Source organism: Rhinolophus sinicus, chromosome 16 (assembly GCF_057876585.1).
Source record: "Rhinolophus sinicus isolate RSI-liver-muscle chromosome 16, RSI-T2T, whole genome shotgun sequence".
Classification (NCBI taxonomy): Eukaryota; Metazoa; Chordata; class Mammalia; order Chiroptera; family Rhinolophidae; genus Rhinolophus; species Rhinolophus sinicus.
In genome coordinates, this window is record NC_142516.1 from 187,290,716 (window position 1) to 187,306,261 (window position 15,546).

The 15,546-nt window shown below is 43.2% G+C and overlaps 1 protein-coding gene across 1 annotated transcript in view; it reads left to right on the top strand.

Annotated features, from left to right (window-relative positions):
* The window catches only part of GTF2F2 (general transcription factor IIF subunit 2), a 129,325-nt gene that overhangs the window by 7,285 nt on the left and 106,494 nt on the right, over positions 1 to 15,546 (top strand). The window contains exon 2 of the mRNA XM_019756989.3: positions 4,234 to 4,307. Within this exon, the coding sequence (XP_019612548.1) occupies positions 4,234 to 4,307 (74 nt within the window). The remainder of the gene's footprint in view (positions 1 to 4,233; positions 4,308 to 15,546) is intronic.

Genomic DNA, 15,546 nt, shown 5'->3' on the forward strand with positions numbered 1-15,546 from the left:
CCAGGAGGCTGAGTGCAGAGACGTAGCAGGAAAATCACGAGAGATTGCGGGCACTCGAAGCCACGTGGAGAAAGTGTCTGAGCCGGGAGGAAGCAGTTCGCAGGTGCTGTGGGTGGATGAGTGTGGCAGCGGAGGACTGAATACTCACCTGGCAGGACGGACACTGGCAGCCTCGGCGGTCGTGAGGTGCGGTGGGGGCGCGGCGGGGAAGGTGTGCAGAGACGGCAGAGGAGGAGCTGCAGGGAGTCAGCGCGGACAGCCTTGCAGAGAGCTTTGCTGCAGAGAGAGGCAGAGAAAGGCCGGGGTGGACAGACTGACGAGTCAGCCCTTCCCAGGCGTGCGATCGCGGGCGCCGCCGGTGCTCACCTCTCTCTCCCTCAGTTTCCTCATTTGTAAGATGGGGAAATCATACGGTTGTGTAAGGATTGAGTGGTTAACGTGTTTAAAACACTTAGAAGAATGCTTGTCACTTAATGTTTATCTCCTGCTATATAAACATTAACCACAGACTTAGTAGCTTCCAGCAGCACATTTATTATTTCACTGTTTTTGTAGATGGGCCTCCTAGCGTGGCTTATTTGGGTCACCTGCTTCAGGGTCTCTCACAGGCTGCAGTCTGGGTGTCAGCCAGGGCTGGATTCTCATCTGAAGTTGTGACTGGGGAAGGATTGTTCCCGAGCTTCTGGGGTTGGCAGAATTCAGTCCCCTGGGACTGAGGGCTTCAATTCCCAGCTGTCTGCTGGCTGGCTCCTGCCCACGTGGGCCTCTCCCCATGGCAGCTTCCTTCATCAGAGCAAACTGCGAAGCCAGTGAGAAGCAAGATGGAAGTCACACTCTTGTGTAACCTAATCACTGAAGTAACGCCCAGCACCTCTGCCGTACTGTATTGATTAGAAGCAAGTCACAGGTCCCGTTCTCGCTCAGGGATCGATTTCACACATCGGTGTGACTATTGGATCACTGGGGGCCGTCCTAGAGTCTCCCCGCTGCATTCAGAGCACACTGAGTGTCACCATCATCATTTTTTGATGGGGGAAGAAGTAGAGAAGGGGATGGAGGGGAGAAAAGGGAGAATTGAAGGAGAGATGTTTAGACTACAGGGAGAGAAATTTGTGCACAAGTGGGAGGATTGGCCGTAATTCATCTCTTGTTTTAAGGGGAGAGCAGAGTAAGGCCCCACCTGGCCAAGTCGTAGATTTCTCTTTTGATCGTTGTCTTTCCTCAGTGGAAGAGGGAGTCAGGTTGTCAGCACAGAGGGAAGAGGAAGGAAGCGGTGATAGGTTAGAGGAGTGAAGAGAACACGCAGCTCATCTGCGGTGAGAGAGCGAATCGATTAGGTGATGGAGTTACGTTGCCAGGCATCTGAAAGGGCTTCCTTGACGTTAGTAGCCTGTATTTCAAGTGAGACCGTTTAGCATGATTGTCAATTTCTCTTCAGCTGCTCAGGTGCAGGTGTGGAAGAAGAGGAGGAATACAATCAGATCAAGAAATAGAGATAAATAGTAAAATAAGTGGTAGTACCGATTGGCTTTAATTTCTGCCAGGCCAGTGTGACGGAGGGAGACAGGGCAATGGAGGGCAGTACAGGTTCTTTACAGAGAGACGGGAAGGCGTGAGCAGGTCAGGGACAGTGTGAGGACAGAGCCAGTGATTCTAAGGGGCGGGAGAATTGTTGGAGTGAAGTGCTGGGGAGAGAGCCAGGAAGTTAGCAGGTGGTGGTCAGAACGGTTGCTTGAAAGACAGGCTGTGGAAGGGATACTGTTACTGAGAAAATCCTGGGGTGTCTACATATAGGGCTCATTTGAACCAGTAACTTGGAACATAGTGAAGAAAAGACACCATTTCCCCCCTGGGGACTTTATTGGGGAATATAGCTTGCAGCTGATTGGCAGAGTGGGCTGCTTGCCTGCATGAGGTTCTTGTTCCATTAGCGTAATTGACACCAAGGTTCCCTGCAGTTAAAAATCAAAGGCAAAGTGAGAACCAGAGGCTGCCTTGTTAGGCGGTATTTCAAGATAAAGGCCGTAAGGTGGTGATTTACTCAGCCCAAGGAGTCAAGCGTCTACTTGATGTTGTAGCAGCATTTGTGCTGATCAACTTTAGATCACGTGTTTAGTTCTGACGGGGACTGTTGTGCACATCTGCTCGTTGACTAACCGGTACCCACTTCCTCTGACGCTGTTAACAGCACCCTGATTTTGCTTCGTGGAAACCTCGGCTCCCCCTTTTCAGCCTGTGTGAGCTAATGGTGTTGACTACGGCTCCGCAGAGGAGCGGCCAGTGGAAGGGTCTCACCTCTGGGGTCAGCGATAGGCCCAAGGAAGGCCACGTGACCGACTCAGCCGTGAGAGACACCACATTTTTGCTGGGGGCTCTGAGAAAGAGACCTCTTGTTCTTCAGGACCTGCTTCAGCCATCTTGCCACACAAGGGGGAGGATGTCAGAGAAGTGAGTCAGTGGGGGGGCGGGGAGGGGGGAGAAGAGGTAAGAGGTGGTGAAGAGCCCTGCCACATCATTTGAGCCCTTAATCGGGCCACCTTAAAGCTGTTAATATAATACCTCTGGAGTTTTCAGTTACTTGGGTCAGTAAATCCTCTATGTTTCAGTGGGTTTTCTTCTCAAACATAATCAAAGGAGACCTAACGGGTAGAAACAGTTACCATATAATATAAGGAGTTGGCCTGGTCCTCTAAGCTTGTATGAAAAAGTGGGGTGTAGTGTAGCTGAAATTATGCTAAGACGTGGAATCTTCAGAATCTTCTTTCTCTGAGATTTTTTTTTTTTTTTTTTTTTTTTTTTTTTTTTTTACATCTTCTTCTTTAGTGGGTATGGAAAAGAATAACAGACCAATAATCTGGAGTGAAGTTTTGTGTGTGATACTGGCTAGCTGTGTTATTTTCACCCTCTGTGCCTCAGTTTTCTTATCTATAGAATGGGGAGGATAGCGGATTTTGTGGGGTGATTGGAGGATTAATTGGGATGATGGACATAAAATGTCTAGCCTGGTACCTGACAGTGTGGGCTTCCTTCCCCCTTCCTCTTTTCTAAACTTTGAGCATATTGTCTGATACATAGTACTTGTTCAATAAATTTTATTGTAAGGATTGCAGACACGATTGAACAAATACCCTTTTATTCCTGAATTTTTACAATATCCAATGCACTGCGATTTATTTGACTAATAGTCAGGTGGTTCTTTTTGCAAATGAACTCTTGCTAGATAGATTTTCCTTTCCAGCTTTGGAAGCTCTCTGTGACTTCTTTATACATTCATGTTCCTGTTAGCATTCCAGGATTATCATGGGAAATAATGATGACACCTGATGCTCACTGAGTACTTGCTTTCTGTGAGGCATTACACTCGTGCTGTGTTTATAGTATAGTACGGTTATGCTCCTCACAGTGGCATAACCATGAAGGTACGTGCTGACTCCAAAGTTCAGACTCTTTAGGAAAAAATGAGTGAGGTACATAGTAGGGATTCAACATATAGTCCATTCACCTCTGACTGCATGTATCTGGTTACAGGCACAGTGTGGTGTATTGGTTACATGGATGCTGGAACCAGACTGCCTGGGTTTGAATCCTGGCTCCATCTTTTGCTAATTATGTACCATTGGCTAAATTATATATTTAATCCCTGTATGCCCCAGATCCGTTATCTGTAAAATGGGGGTAATCAACAGTACGCTGACCTCATAAAGATGTGAGGATTAAATGCGTAAATGTGTGGAAAGGGCTTAAGTGTCAGAAAAGTAGTAGTATATACATTGTAGCTATTTAATAATCTCTTGTATTGCAGCAGATGCTTCATAGTAGTCAGTTACAATCTCATACATAATAAAACTTAACTTTTAAAATCATCTTAAACTCAGTGGTGTCTCAGTAATACCATGTCAGAGTGTTACACTCTTCTGAGAAGCCTGGTAGCCCTTCTTGTCTCCGAACTTCTGTTGGACTCGTTGGCAACAGAAGTTAAAACTTCATTGTTAAGTTACTTGATCAGTGTTAGTTTGATGTCACCAACTTGGTCTAGCGAGCTCTTTGAGAACTAAAGTCATTTCTTGCCTGTCTTAGTTTCCCTTCAGGGCGCAGAACGTACAACGAGAGCTTGATACTTAATGACCACTTATTAAAGGCAGAAAGTTATATAGAAGCAGGATGTCATTTTATGGTGAAAATGATTGGTTAATACCCAAAACATAGTCTTACTGGTATTTTACTTTGTTCTAGGTCCCGAAATATTTGTCACAGCAGTGGGCGAAAGCCCCTGGCAGAGGTGAAGTTGGGAAACTGCGGATTGCCAAGTAAGTGACTTACATATTTTTGACTTTTTTTTTTTTTTAAACAGGACTTTATTGGGGAACAGTGTATACTTCCAGGGCTTTTAAAAGTCAAGTTGTTGTCCTTTCAGTCTTAGTTGTGGAGGGTGCCCTTCAGCTTCAAGTTGTTGTCCTTTCAGTCTTAGTTGTGGAGGGCACAGCTCAGCTCCAGGTCCAGTTGCCCTTACTAGTTGCAGGGGGCGCAGCCCACCATCCCTTGCACGTGTCGAACTGGCAGCCTTGTGGTTGAGAGCCCACTGGCCCATGTGGGAATCGAACCGGCAGCCTTCGGAGTTAGGAGCATGGAGCTCTAACCTCCTGAGCCACCGGGCTGGCCCCTTTTTGACTTTTTAAAAACCTGTTTTTAAAAATTGTACAAGTACTTTTAAATGCAATTACAGTTCTTTTTCAGATAATTCACCTGGAAAGTGAAAAGTAATGAGCATGTCAAGGCTTGTCAAGAGATAAGGTTAGGTTGTAGAGACTCGTGTACACTCACACACGCACATGCACACGCACGCACGCACGCACGCACCACCCCTCTACTGACAGCTATAAATATAGAGTCAAATTTATTGGTAAAACTTACTGGCAGTGAAACAGCAGCGTATGTAGTTCCTTCATCCCTCCGTTCTCTCCACATCTTGTTGGGAGGTGCACTTGGGTTGGCATAACTGGATGTACCAAGTTAAGTGCTTCAGTAGAAGGATTTTGCCATCTTGCCACTGTATCTATTTGTAGAGGCATTGGAAGAGGGTTGGGAACACCTGGTGAACAATGTAAGCCTCCAAAGCTCAGCCAGCGTTAGCCAGAGGCCTTCTGTTCCATTCTTTGTGTCCATTCATGCTTAATACAACACTAAGCAGATTTCCATGCCTGCTGCTTCCATTGAAATAGCTCTTGCCTGTCACCATTATTCTCTTCTTTATCAATTAGCTTTTGCTTCATAACAAACCACCCCAAAATTTAGAACAGAAACCATCTTATTTGCTTATAATTCTTTGGGGCAGTTTTGGTTGGGGGGGGCCAGAGGGCCTCCCTCCTGTTTCTGGTGGTTGGCTAGCTGTCAGCTGTGGCAGGGCCATGTGTGTTTCATCGGCAGCGTGCTCATTCATGGGAGGGTGAAAGGGTTCCTGGTAGCAGACGAGAGGGGCAGCCCTGTGCACAAGCGCTTTGTAAACCTGTGCTTGCGTCTTGTTTGCCCAAGTCCTGTTGGCCAGTGGGACTCACATGGCCAAGCCCAGAGTAATAGGCTCCGCCTCTTGAAGGGAGTTGCTGCAAGGAATTGTGGTCCGTTTTTGCCCTCTCCCATGCCCACATTCCTGATCCGAGAGTCAGCTAGCAGCCCTCTTAATTGATTGATCTTCAGCAGAATTTGACGTGGTTGATCACTTCCGTCTTCAAATCCTTTTCTTCTCCTCACTTCCGGTTCACCATTCAGATTCTTTCTCCTCTTTCCTCACTGGCTGTTCCTTCTCGGTCTCTATTGTTGGCTCCTTCTCATCTTCTCAGTCTCTCAATGTTATATGACCCTAGGGCTCAGCTTTTAGTTCTTTTCTTCTCTCTCTTTGACTGACCCTAGGTGGTCTTATCTGGTTTCGTGGCATATCTGCTTGTATTTAGATACATCTCAAGTGTGGCCTCTCCCCTGATCTCCAAGACGCGTATGTTCTTGATGGTTTCTAGTTGGATGTCTCAGAAGTGTCTCCAACTTAGCAGTCGCTCTTCCTCTGTTCCTTCTAGTGTTCTTTCTGGAACACTATTTCTCTAGATATCCCCATGGCTAGGTCCGTACTTCTTTTAGGTCTGTGTTCAAATATCAGCTCAGCGAGGCCTTTCTGACCACCCTGTATAAAACAGCAGCCAGCACTCTCTATTTCCCATGCTCCATTTCCCTCTGGAGCACTTACCACCATTCTTTCATGCAGTTGATAAAAGCTCACTCAGCTTCCACAGTGCCCACCTGGCGTCCTGTATAGTGTGTTCCACAAGGCCAGGATTTGTCCTAGGGGCTGCTGGGTCTTCAGGGGCTACAGCAGTTCTTGCGTACTAGACATCGGTGAATTCTTGTTGAATCAGCGAATGAAAACTGCTAAGACAAATTTAGTAATAGTTGCTGTTTTATTCTTTTATTTCCTTAGACAGCAGTTCCAAAAGTGAGATAGATAGAAAACCAGTCTATGAACATTTTTAAGGCTTAAATTTTTCCTGCTTATTCTCCCAAAGTATAAAACCTAGACCTCTTTTTGCCTGAAATACCCACTGTCTCTGTGCAAGGGTTATATATCAGGTTGCTGCAAAAGTAATTGCGGTTGAAAAGGTTAAAAATAATTGCAAAAACCGCAATTATTTTTGCACCAACCTAATATTTGGCCAGGCGGGGGGGAGGGGCGGGTGCGTGTCATTTTAAAGTTTCCTCATTGCAACCAGTCAGCTGTGGAGTTTGGATTTGGTGGATGTCCTCTGGCTTTGGCCCTTTGGAGGAGCAATGCTATATTTTTGGATGATGTCATGTCTTTAAGAAACTTTGATGCTTTCAAGTATTTATGCCCTAAGTATTTTGTTCTTTATCTTACTTGCCGTTATTTGAGATGTATATTTTAATTCCTCATTTTGTCTTAACAAGATGTGGATTAGAAGCAGGTGTGCTTTTATTTCCCAAGTTCTTCAAGTTAGGTAGGGACAAGTAATACATCATTTTTTCAAGAAATGACTGTACATTTTGTAGTGGGACCAGGCTTGAATTCAGTAAGAAAGCTCCAGCGTGTTCTAGTTCTGGCTCCGTCTTTCACATCAGGTCACTTAATCTGCCTTTAGCGTCCTCATCCCTCAGGTCGCCTGTTTTGCAGGCTTTTTATATGAATCTAGTGAGATAATATGGAAATAATCCTCACTTATTTATTTATTTGTATATTTGTCTTTATAAAATGAACACATTTCTGGAAAGTTGTAGATAAATCACATTTTTTTTGTGAGTTGTCCTACTTTTATTGAAAAAAAAAGGAATGCATACTTTTAATTGAAATCTGTGGCGATTTTTTTTTTCTTTTTCAGCTTGTAATCCTTTGTAATGCAGATAATTACCTACTTTTTTTTTTCCCATGGAGCTCAGAATTTCTTATAACTGGTTTTACTGGAAATGGGAGCCACACGGTACAATCTCAGAAATGTATGTCACTGAAGAAAGACAGGCTAAAGGAAACATGTACTTGCATGGTGAAGCGTGTGGGATTGTAGAATGACCATGCTAGACAGGACTCAAGACGGGGTTCTCGCCCTCAGTGGCTGTTGGTAGTTGTTTTTGGCCTTGGGCCTGAGCCCTCTAAGTCTTAGCTTTCTTGTTTGTAAAATGTGGATAATAATGCCTTCCCAGCCCACAGAGTGTTTAGGAGACAAATGAAATAGCTTAGCGTTTGTTAAAACGCTTTGGAAACTCAAATGTTCTCCTTTTTCTACCATGACTGTTGCATTCCTGAAAACCTCTGTGTAAAGAAAGTACCTACTTAAGGAATGTAAAATCTTTTGGTGTGGGGAGGAGAGGGCATTATGAGAAATAGAGAAAAAAGAAACAGGGTTCAGGGAAAGCTAGGCAAACCCCAAGTACTACTTTGATCCCTAAAGTAAAACAGTGAGGATAGCATGCTAAATACGCAATAATGGGTGTGCTGCAATTTTTCTTTATCACCTGTTGCTTGATAGAAAATTCCCAGTTGTTTTTCTTCCTCAGTTTAAAGCAGATTAAAGGTTTATGTAGTTGCATGTACTTTACATAGGGTGACCATAACCCCAGGTTTGCCTGGAACAGTCCCAGTTTGCACGTTTTTCTTGTGTAATTATTAATAGTGTCCTCTGTTTCACTCTACAGAGTGTCCTGGTTTAGACAACGATATTTTTGTCCTTCATATTAATGCGCGTGCGTGTGTTATTTCACGTGACAGCAGTCTGATTTTATGAGCTGGCACTGTTGACTCCTCTGGGGGTCCAACCAAAGCCTCATTCTCACAGAATATTTATTTTGTGTGTGTTTTATTATATAAGCAATAATGCTTGTTTCTTTTCAAAAGTTACCAATGTACAGAACAAATAGAAGAAGTCATCTGTTTTCCCACTCCTTAGTGGTGGCTAGGGGTAACAGTTTGGTATGCAACCCCCAGATTATTCTATAGACACATTATTACGATGCTCGACATGAACAAAATTTAAGCATTTTGATCTGTTCTACTGACCATAGCTAAGTATTTCTCGGACTCGTTTAGGCTCAGTTTCAGAACACACACAGACTCTGACTTTGTTCTCTTTGTCCTCTCTTACATTTAGTTCTAAGGCTTTGTTTTATTTGGCTCCATGTTCCTTTCTGTCTTCCTTAGGGTACATGGCCAATTTTTCTGTTTCTTGTTTTTCTCATTCCAGTCTCTCAATTCCTTAAATACGAAATCCTCAGTAGAGGTGACTTGAAATCCCTGTATTCAAATCAATTTCCTCAAACGACAGTTGAGGAAAAAGTAAACCACCAGAATTTCTTAAGAGAATCTTGTGGTTGAAGAGGGGCTTCTATGTCAATATAAGAGGAAAATAAGGAGAGAGCGGGGAGAGAGAGAGACTTTATGTGTAGATGAAAGATCTAGCAGGTTTTTGACCGAACATGATACATAAACAGCCTTGTCTAGAAGACCTTTTTAATGGTGAAAACAGATTTATAGTAATCGTAAGGTTGCTATGGAAATGCTGGAAAACAGCTCGTTCCGCAGTAGGTCTCCTGGCTATCTTGTTTGTATTACCAGTTCACTTAGTTTTCATTCCTCTTGCAGAACTACTAACTTCACTGTTAAGTGTAGGTAGGATGAGTGAGGAAAGGCTGAACTGTGCATATGCCTGGGTTATCAGGATTTTACTTCATTTTAAGCTGAATGAGTCATCAAGCTTCTGTAACTAAAAACAAAAGGCTCCATTAATAGGTGTTTGTTGTTTAGAATGTAAAGTAGGATGATAACCCTGCTCTTTTCTCTGCCAGTCAGCTTACAGTGCACACATTATGTTCAGTTCTTAGTGCCACAATGAGGGACATGGACAAATACGTCCATTCTGAGTGAGACTAGGGTAATGACAAACTGAAAATCAGTGTCCTCTGAGGAATGTTTGAAGGTTGTTAAGAGGTAGGGCAGAGCACGTAAAACTGTCTTCAAATATTTTTAAGACTAGAGGGTATATTATCAATTATTGATTCTTAGAGGCAAGATTAACCATGTTATGGGTTATCTTTGTGGTTAAAAAAAAGTCCATGTGGGTGAAACATGAAAGCAACTAAGGTTTTAAAAAGTCAGTGTGGTACGAGGTGTGATTAAAAAATACGGTGAATGCTTAAGTTAAAAAAAAGTTATTGTTGTAAAAGAAATACTACCATTAATCCCCCTCAAAATATTCCAACTCACTTTGAACACACTTAGCCCATCATTCTTGCCACTTTCTGAAGCAGTTCTGAAGTCCTCTTTTGTGAGTGTCTTTAGTTACGCTGTCGTAGCTGCCTCGATGTCTTGACTGGGGAAGAGCCAGAAGTTGCGTGGTGCCAGATCTGGTGCATAAGGTGGATGAGAACACACGGTAATGTTTTCATTTGACAGAAATTGGCATATGCCAAAGGCAATGTGTGACAGGGAACGTCACGATGGAGGATGAAGTAAAGACACTCATGAAAGAGGGCTTCCAGAACTGCTTCAGAAAGTGGCAAGAATGATGGGGTAAGTGTGTTCAAAGTGAGTGGGGTTAATGGCAGTGTGTCTTTCACTGTAATAAGTTTTTTTATGTAAACATTCACCCTATTTTGTGATCACACCTCGTATACTGGGTATGAGTATGAACTTAGGAGTCATCCAGCTCTGGACTTTATCCCAACCTTGTCACTGACTAGCTATGTGACTTTGGGTAAGTTGGGTACCCTTTCTGTTTCCTCATGTGTTAAGAGGAGATGGTATAATACCTCATCAGTTCAGTGCGTGCAACATACTTGGTCGGTAAGTGTTTACCTACTGTCATGCCACACACCCAGTGCAGACGGAGAGCCTGCTGGTGCTGTGTGCTGTGGGTACACACCCGTCCTCCCCGTCAGATCTCCCAAGGTTGTGCAACAGGCCACACGCGGGAAGACGGCATGGCGTGTGTGGTGTTCTCCAGCAGGGGAAGAGGACTTGGGAGAGGCAGAAGGGAGGGAGCACACATGCAGCTGTGGATGCAGCGCCTCCCAATTTGGTTCCATTTTGATACCTGAAGAAAAGAGAGTCCAGTTATATGAGTAAGATGAGAGTAACAGCCTTTTTAACAGTTGGTTAACATTTGGACCATTTTTGTCAAGCAATTTATGCAATGTTCCTAAAACATTGTACTTGGATTATTTTTATACCTTTGGACATCTGATGTGTACCACATTTTAGTTAGTTTGTAATTTTGGTTTATTTTAAAAACCAATCTTCTTTCTGCATCATCATCCTGCCTCAGAAAACTTCAGTTTTCAAAATGTTTGACGTATGTCGTGTTTTACTGACAATGATGCAGTCTATACTAATATGGTTTAAGAGATTTAATTTCTAGCTTTCTTTCTAAACACATTTAACATTCAATGTCATCTGGGGGCCCACTAATAGTAAAAACTATGCAAACAAAAAAATCAATAAGATAGAGTTTTTCTGTTATGAAATTGACTGGGTTTAGAACAATGTTATATTATTGATAGAAGTTTAAATCGGTACATACTTTTTGAAGGGCAGTCTGGCAACATATGTGTACACACAGACACAGACGCACACACGCTGCTGCTCAGAACAAAGTTCCAGTCTTTTCTCTGCCAGTTAGCTCACAGTGCAAGTATTGTGTTCAGTTCTTGGTGATGTCCTTATAGAAAGAAGAGTGGAACTGGGATCAGGAGAAGGCTGGAAATATTAGTAATAGAATACCGTGCCTTTGACGCGGCAATTTCTAGGGACTTATCTCGTGGAAGTAACAGGTTAGTGAAGCAAAGATTGATATACAGAGATACTCATTTCACTGTTGTTACAGAGAAAAATTAGTAACATTCTCAAATTCTTTAGGGAGTAATTAAGTAAACTGGGCACATTTTAAAATTATTTAATACTTTTATTTTAAAACAGTCACAAGCTATAGAAAAGTTGGAAGGACAGTATAAAGAACTTTTTTACTACAAACAAGGACATTGTCCTACATAATCATAGCACACCCCTCCAGTCAGCAGATTAACCTCAAATACTGCTACTCCTCGTCCTTCGAGCTCAGCCCAGGTTTGTCCCTTGTCTCCATAATGTTTTATAGCGAAAGGAGCCAGTCCACAACCTCCTCTTGTGTTCAGTTGTTAGTCTTTAGTTTCCTTAAATCTAGAACATTTGGAAGTCTTTCTTTGACTTGTGTGCTGTATAAATGTCAACACTATGGATGCTTACAAGGACCTTACCTAATAAAGTTTGGAGTTGTTTGATGCTTTTTCATGACTACATTTGGGTTATTATGCGTCTTTGGCAAAAATGTCACAAAGGTGAAGCTGGGTTCCTACTGTCTTCTAGGAAGGTTTGTACGTTTTCATTTTGTCCTGTTACCGGTAGTGGGAACTTTGATCGCTTGATGAAGGAGTGTCTTCTAAGCTTTTTCACTAAATGTAGTCTTTTCCGCCTTTGTAATTATTAACACGTTGTGTACGGATCACGGGAATCTTCACGAGGGATTTAAACCCCGCCGTACGCAACGTGTTAAGTGTTCTGTGGGGTGGTACTTGGAAACTATGTAAGTATTCCATCCCTCATGAAACTTTCCACTTTGCTCATTTATCTGTGTTAGTATGAACTCATGGATTCCAGATTTACTCAGTGGGTCACTATTTGTCACCATTATCATTTATTCTGATGTTCAAATTGTCCAAAATTTAGCCGTGGAAGCTTCTAGCTGATTCCCGTGCCCTTTTTACCCCCCTTTATTGTGATAAACAAACACACAAACACAACATTTAACATCTTAACCATTTTTAAGTTTACTGTTCAGTATTTAAGTCCTCACCATTCATTGAGTGCTTTTTGTCATAGAAAGATGTTTTAGACTCATCTGTACATTTTCGTCTGAGCCCTGGAGTCATAAATTTCTCCCAGGAGCCCTGGTTCCTTCTAGAAACTAAGATCTGGGTACCACAAGTGCACATTGCTGCTCCCAGGCCTCTCAGTGGGCAGAGCTAGGGAGTATGCGATGTGTGACAATTAAGTTCGTGAACTTGCCCCCGTGCACTTACATTGGCAGCACTGTACACACAGCTCGGGACGGTTTCATAACCTTGGTGTATCAGTGTCTCACAGCTGTGTTTGTGTCGATATGTGGCGGTGTTTTGATGAGTGGTGTTCATCATTGTTGTTACGTGTTTTGTGTGCCGTCGTGAGAATGTCTGAGCTTGAATTAGAGCAACGAACAAACATTAAATTTCTTGTTAAACTTGGCAAGAGTGCAAGTGAAATCAGGGACATGTTAGTCCAAGTTTATGGGAATAATGCCATGAAGAAAACGGCAGTGTACAAATGGATTAAATGTTTTTCTGAGGGGAGAGAATGCATCACTGATGAAGAGAGGTCAGTAATGAGCAGAACTGATGAAAACATTGCAAAAATTTCTTGAATTGTGCGTCCAAATTGCCCACTGACTGTGAGAAGCATAGCAGACCAAGTAAACATTGATAGAGAAACAGTTAGGAAAATCTTAACTGAAAATTTTAGCATGAGACAGGTGTGTGCAAAAATGGTCCCGAAGGAGCTCACCAATGAACAAAAGCAAAGGAGAGTTGAAGTTTGCCAAGACCTTTCGGAGAGGCAAGACGATGTTTTGGGCCATGTTATCACTGGTGATGAAACATGGGTGTAACAATACAACCCTGAAACAAAGCGTCAAAGTGCACAATGGAAGTCAGCCAATTCTCCACGACCAAAAAAGTCCCATCAGTCCACATCAAGAGTCAAAATGATGTTGCTAACCTTTTTTGTTATCAGAGGGATTATTCATTATGAATTTGTACCAACTGGATAAACAGTGAACCAAGTTTACTAAATAGAAGTGCTGAAAAGGTTGCGTGAAAAAGTTAGACGACCTGAACTTTGCACCAACAGTTCCTGGCTCTTGCATCACGACAATGCACCAGCTCACATGGCACTGTCTGTGAGGGAGTTTTTAGCCAGTAAACAAATAACTATTGGAACACACTCCCTACTCACCTGATCTGGCCCCCAATGACTTCTTTCTTTACCCAATTATAAAGGAAATATTGAAAGGAAGACATTTTGATGACATTCAGAACATCAAGGGTAATACAACGACAGCTCTGATGGCCATTCCAGAAAGAGTTCCAAAATTGCTTTGAAGGGTGGACTAGGTGCTGCCATCAGTGCATAGCTTCCCAAGGGGAGTACTTGGAAGGTGACTGTAGTGATATTCGGCAGTGAGGTAAGGAGCACCATTTCTAGGATGAACTTGTGAACTTAATTGTCAGACTTTGTATGTACCCACACAGCTTCACATCTGTATTTATTTCTGTACATACATGGGAAATCATGAAGCGACAGCAATATCCAGTTGCAGTCCAACATCACAGGGTATGTCCCAGTCTTCTCCTTTTTCATATTCGTACCTCTTTTCTGAAAGTGAGAAACCTGATTCCTGTTGTCTGTAATATGTCCACTCTTGTTCAGACTGCTATTCTTACCAGTGTGTGAATGCCCTCCTCTCCTTGCTTGGGCTATAGCACCCCTTACTCGGCCACTACCTTTGCTGTCCTCCACAGGGATGCTCTCTCAGCCCATCCAGGCTTCCTTCCATCCCCTGCTCTGAGGCTGCCCTCTCCTCGTGGCCATGCCTCCTTCCCTCTCGGGCTCTACCTGCCGGCTTCCGTTTGTCTTCCCACGTGGATGCCCTCACCCTGCTAGCTTCTGACACACTCTGTGCTGATCCATTCTTTTTTGGGGATGCCCTCCTTACCCTCCTGAGCTTGGACACCTCGCCCTGGGTGCCACCCCAGGCACTTCCTTTCCACCCCACTTGGGCTGTGACCACCCTATTCAACCCGCTCTGCAGATACCTGCTACTTTACTTGGCCTCACCTTGGTTTTTGAGCTAGATTGTCCAAGAGTGGGATGTATAAGAATTAAAATCAAAACAAAACAAAAAACCCCTGAAGCAGTTAAAGACTTGGTATTATTTGGTTGGTTTTCTTACCCCAGAAAAGTATGTGCTTTATTGACTGTTGGTCAGTAGTGAAAAGTCTGGCCTCATTGGTGTCAAACCCAAGAAGTGCTTAAAAAGTGTAAGAGAAAGGAAAGACAAATGATTAGAGGAAAAAAGGGAAAGAGGAACAGACTGGCGTCTAAAGCGGGAGCTGTGGGGTATTGAGAAATGGACTCAGTAATGAAGTAGAAGCCACACAGCTTGATGAGGCGGTCCGTAGGAGGATGAGCCAGATGTTTACTTGCATCGTTGCGGAAGATGCTACTGTGTAGTCGGTGTTCTTCATTTTAACCACAGGACATCATGGAAAGGGTCTGTTGGTTGTAATGCAGAACAAAAGACGTCACTGTGCTTCGTACATTCACATACCAAGACCAAAGAACACATAATCCTTTTAAAAGAAGTTTTAACTTTCAAAGATTAATTTTTATTCTAGAAAATTAACTTATCCAGAGTTCATCAGTCTCATAGTTAGCTAAGATGCCATTGTAATTATGTATTTGTGAAAATGAAGTTGTCCTCCCTCAAGCATTTCCTCATTGCACGGGTGATTTTCTGATCACCTGGCTAGAAATGTCGGCATGATCTCTAATCCATTTTTTTCTCTTGCTGCCCACTTCCGGTCATTTCCTCTGTCATTCTGACTCTGCCATCCATGCCTCCTTACCTTCTGCAATTACCTGGCTCAAGCTTTCATTAATTTTTTTTTTTTTTAATTGAGGAACAGTGTGTTTTTCCAGGACCCATCAGGTCCATGTCAAGTCGTTGTTTTCAATCCAGTTGTGGAGGAGGCAGCTCACTGGCCCATGTGGGAATCGAACTGACCACCTTGATGTTATGAACCCTGTGCTCTAACCACTGAGCCAACCGGCTACCCAAGCTTTCATTACTTTATGTGGGTTTTTGCCCAAGCCTCAGTTCAGTTCAGTAAACATGCGATTGTCTGTGTCTTCGCCTGCAGTGCCTTTCTCTT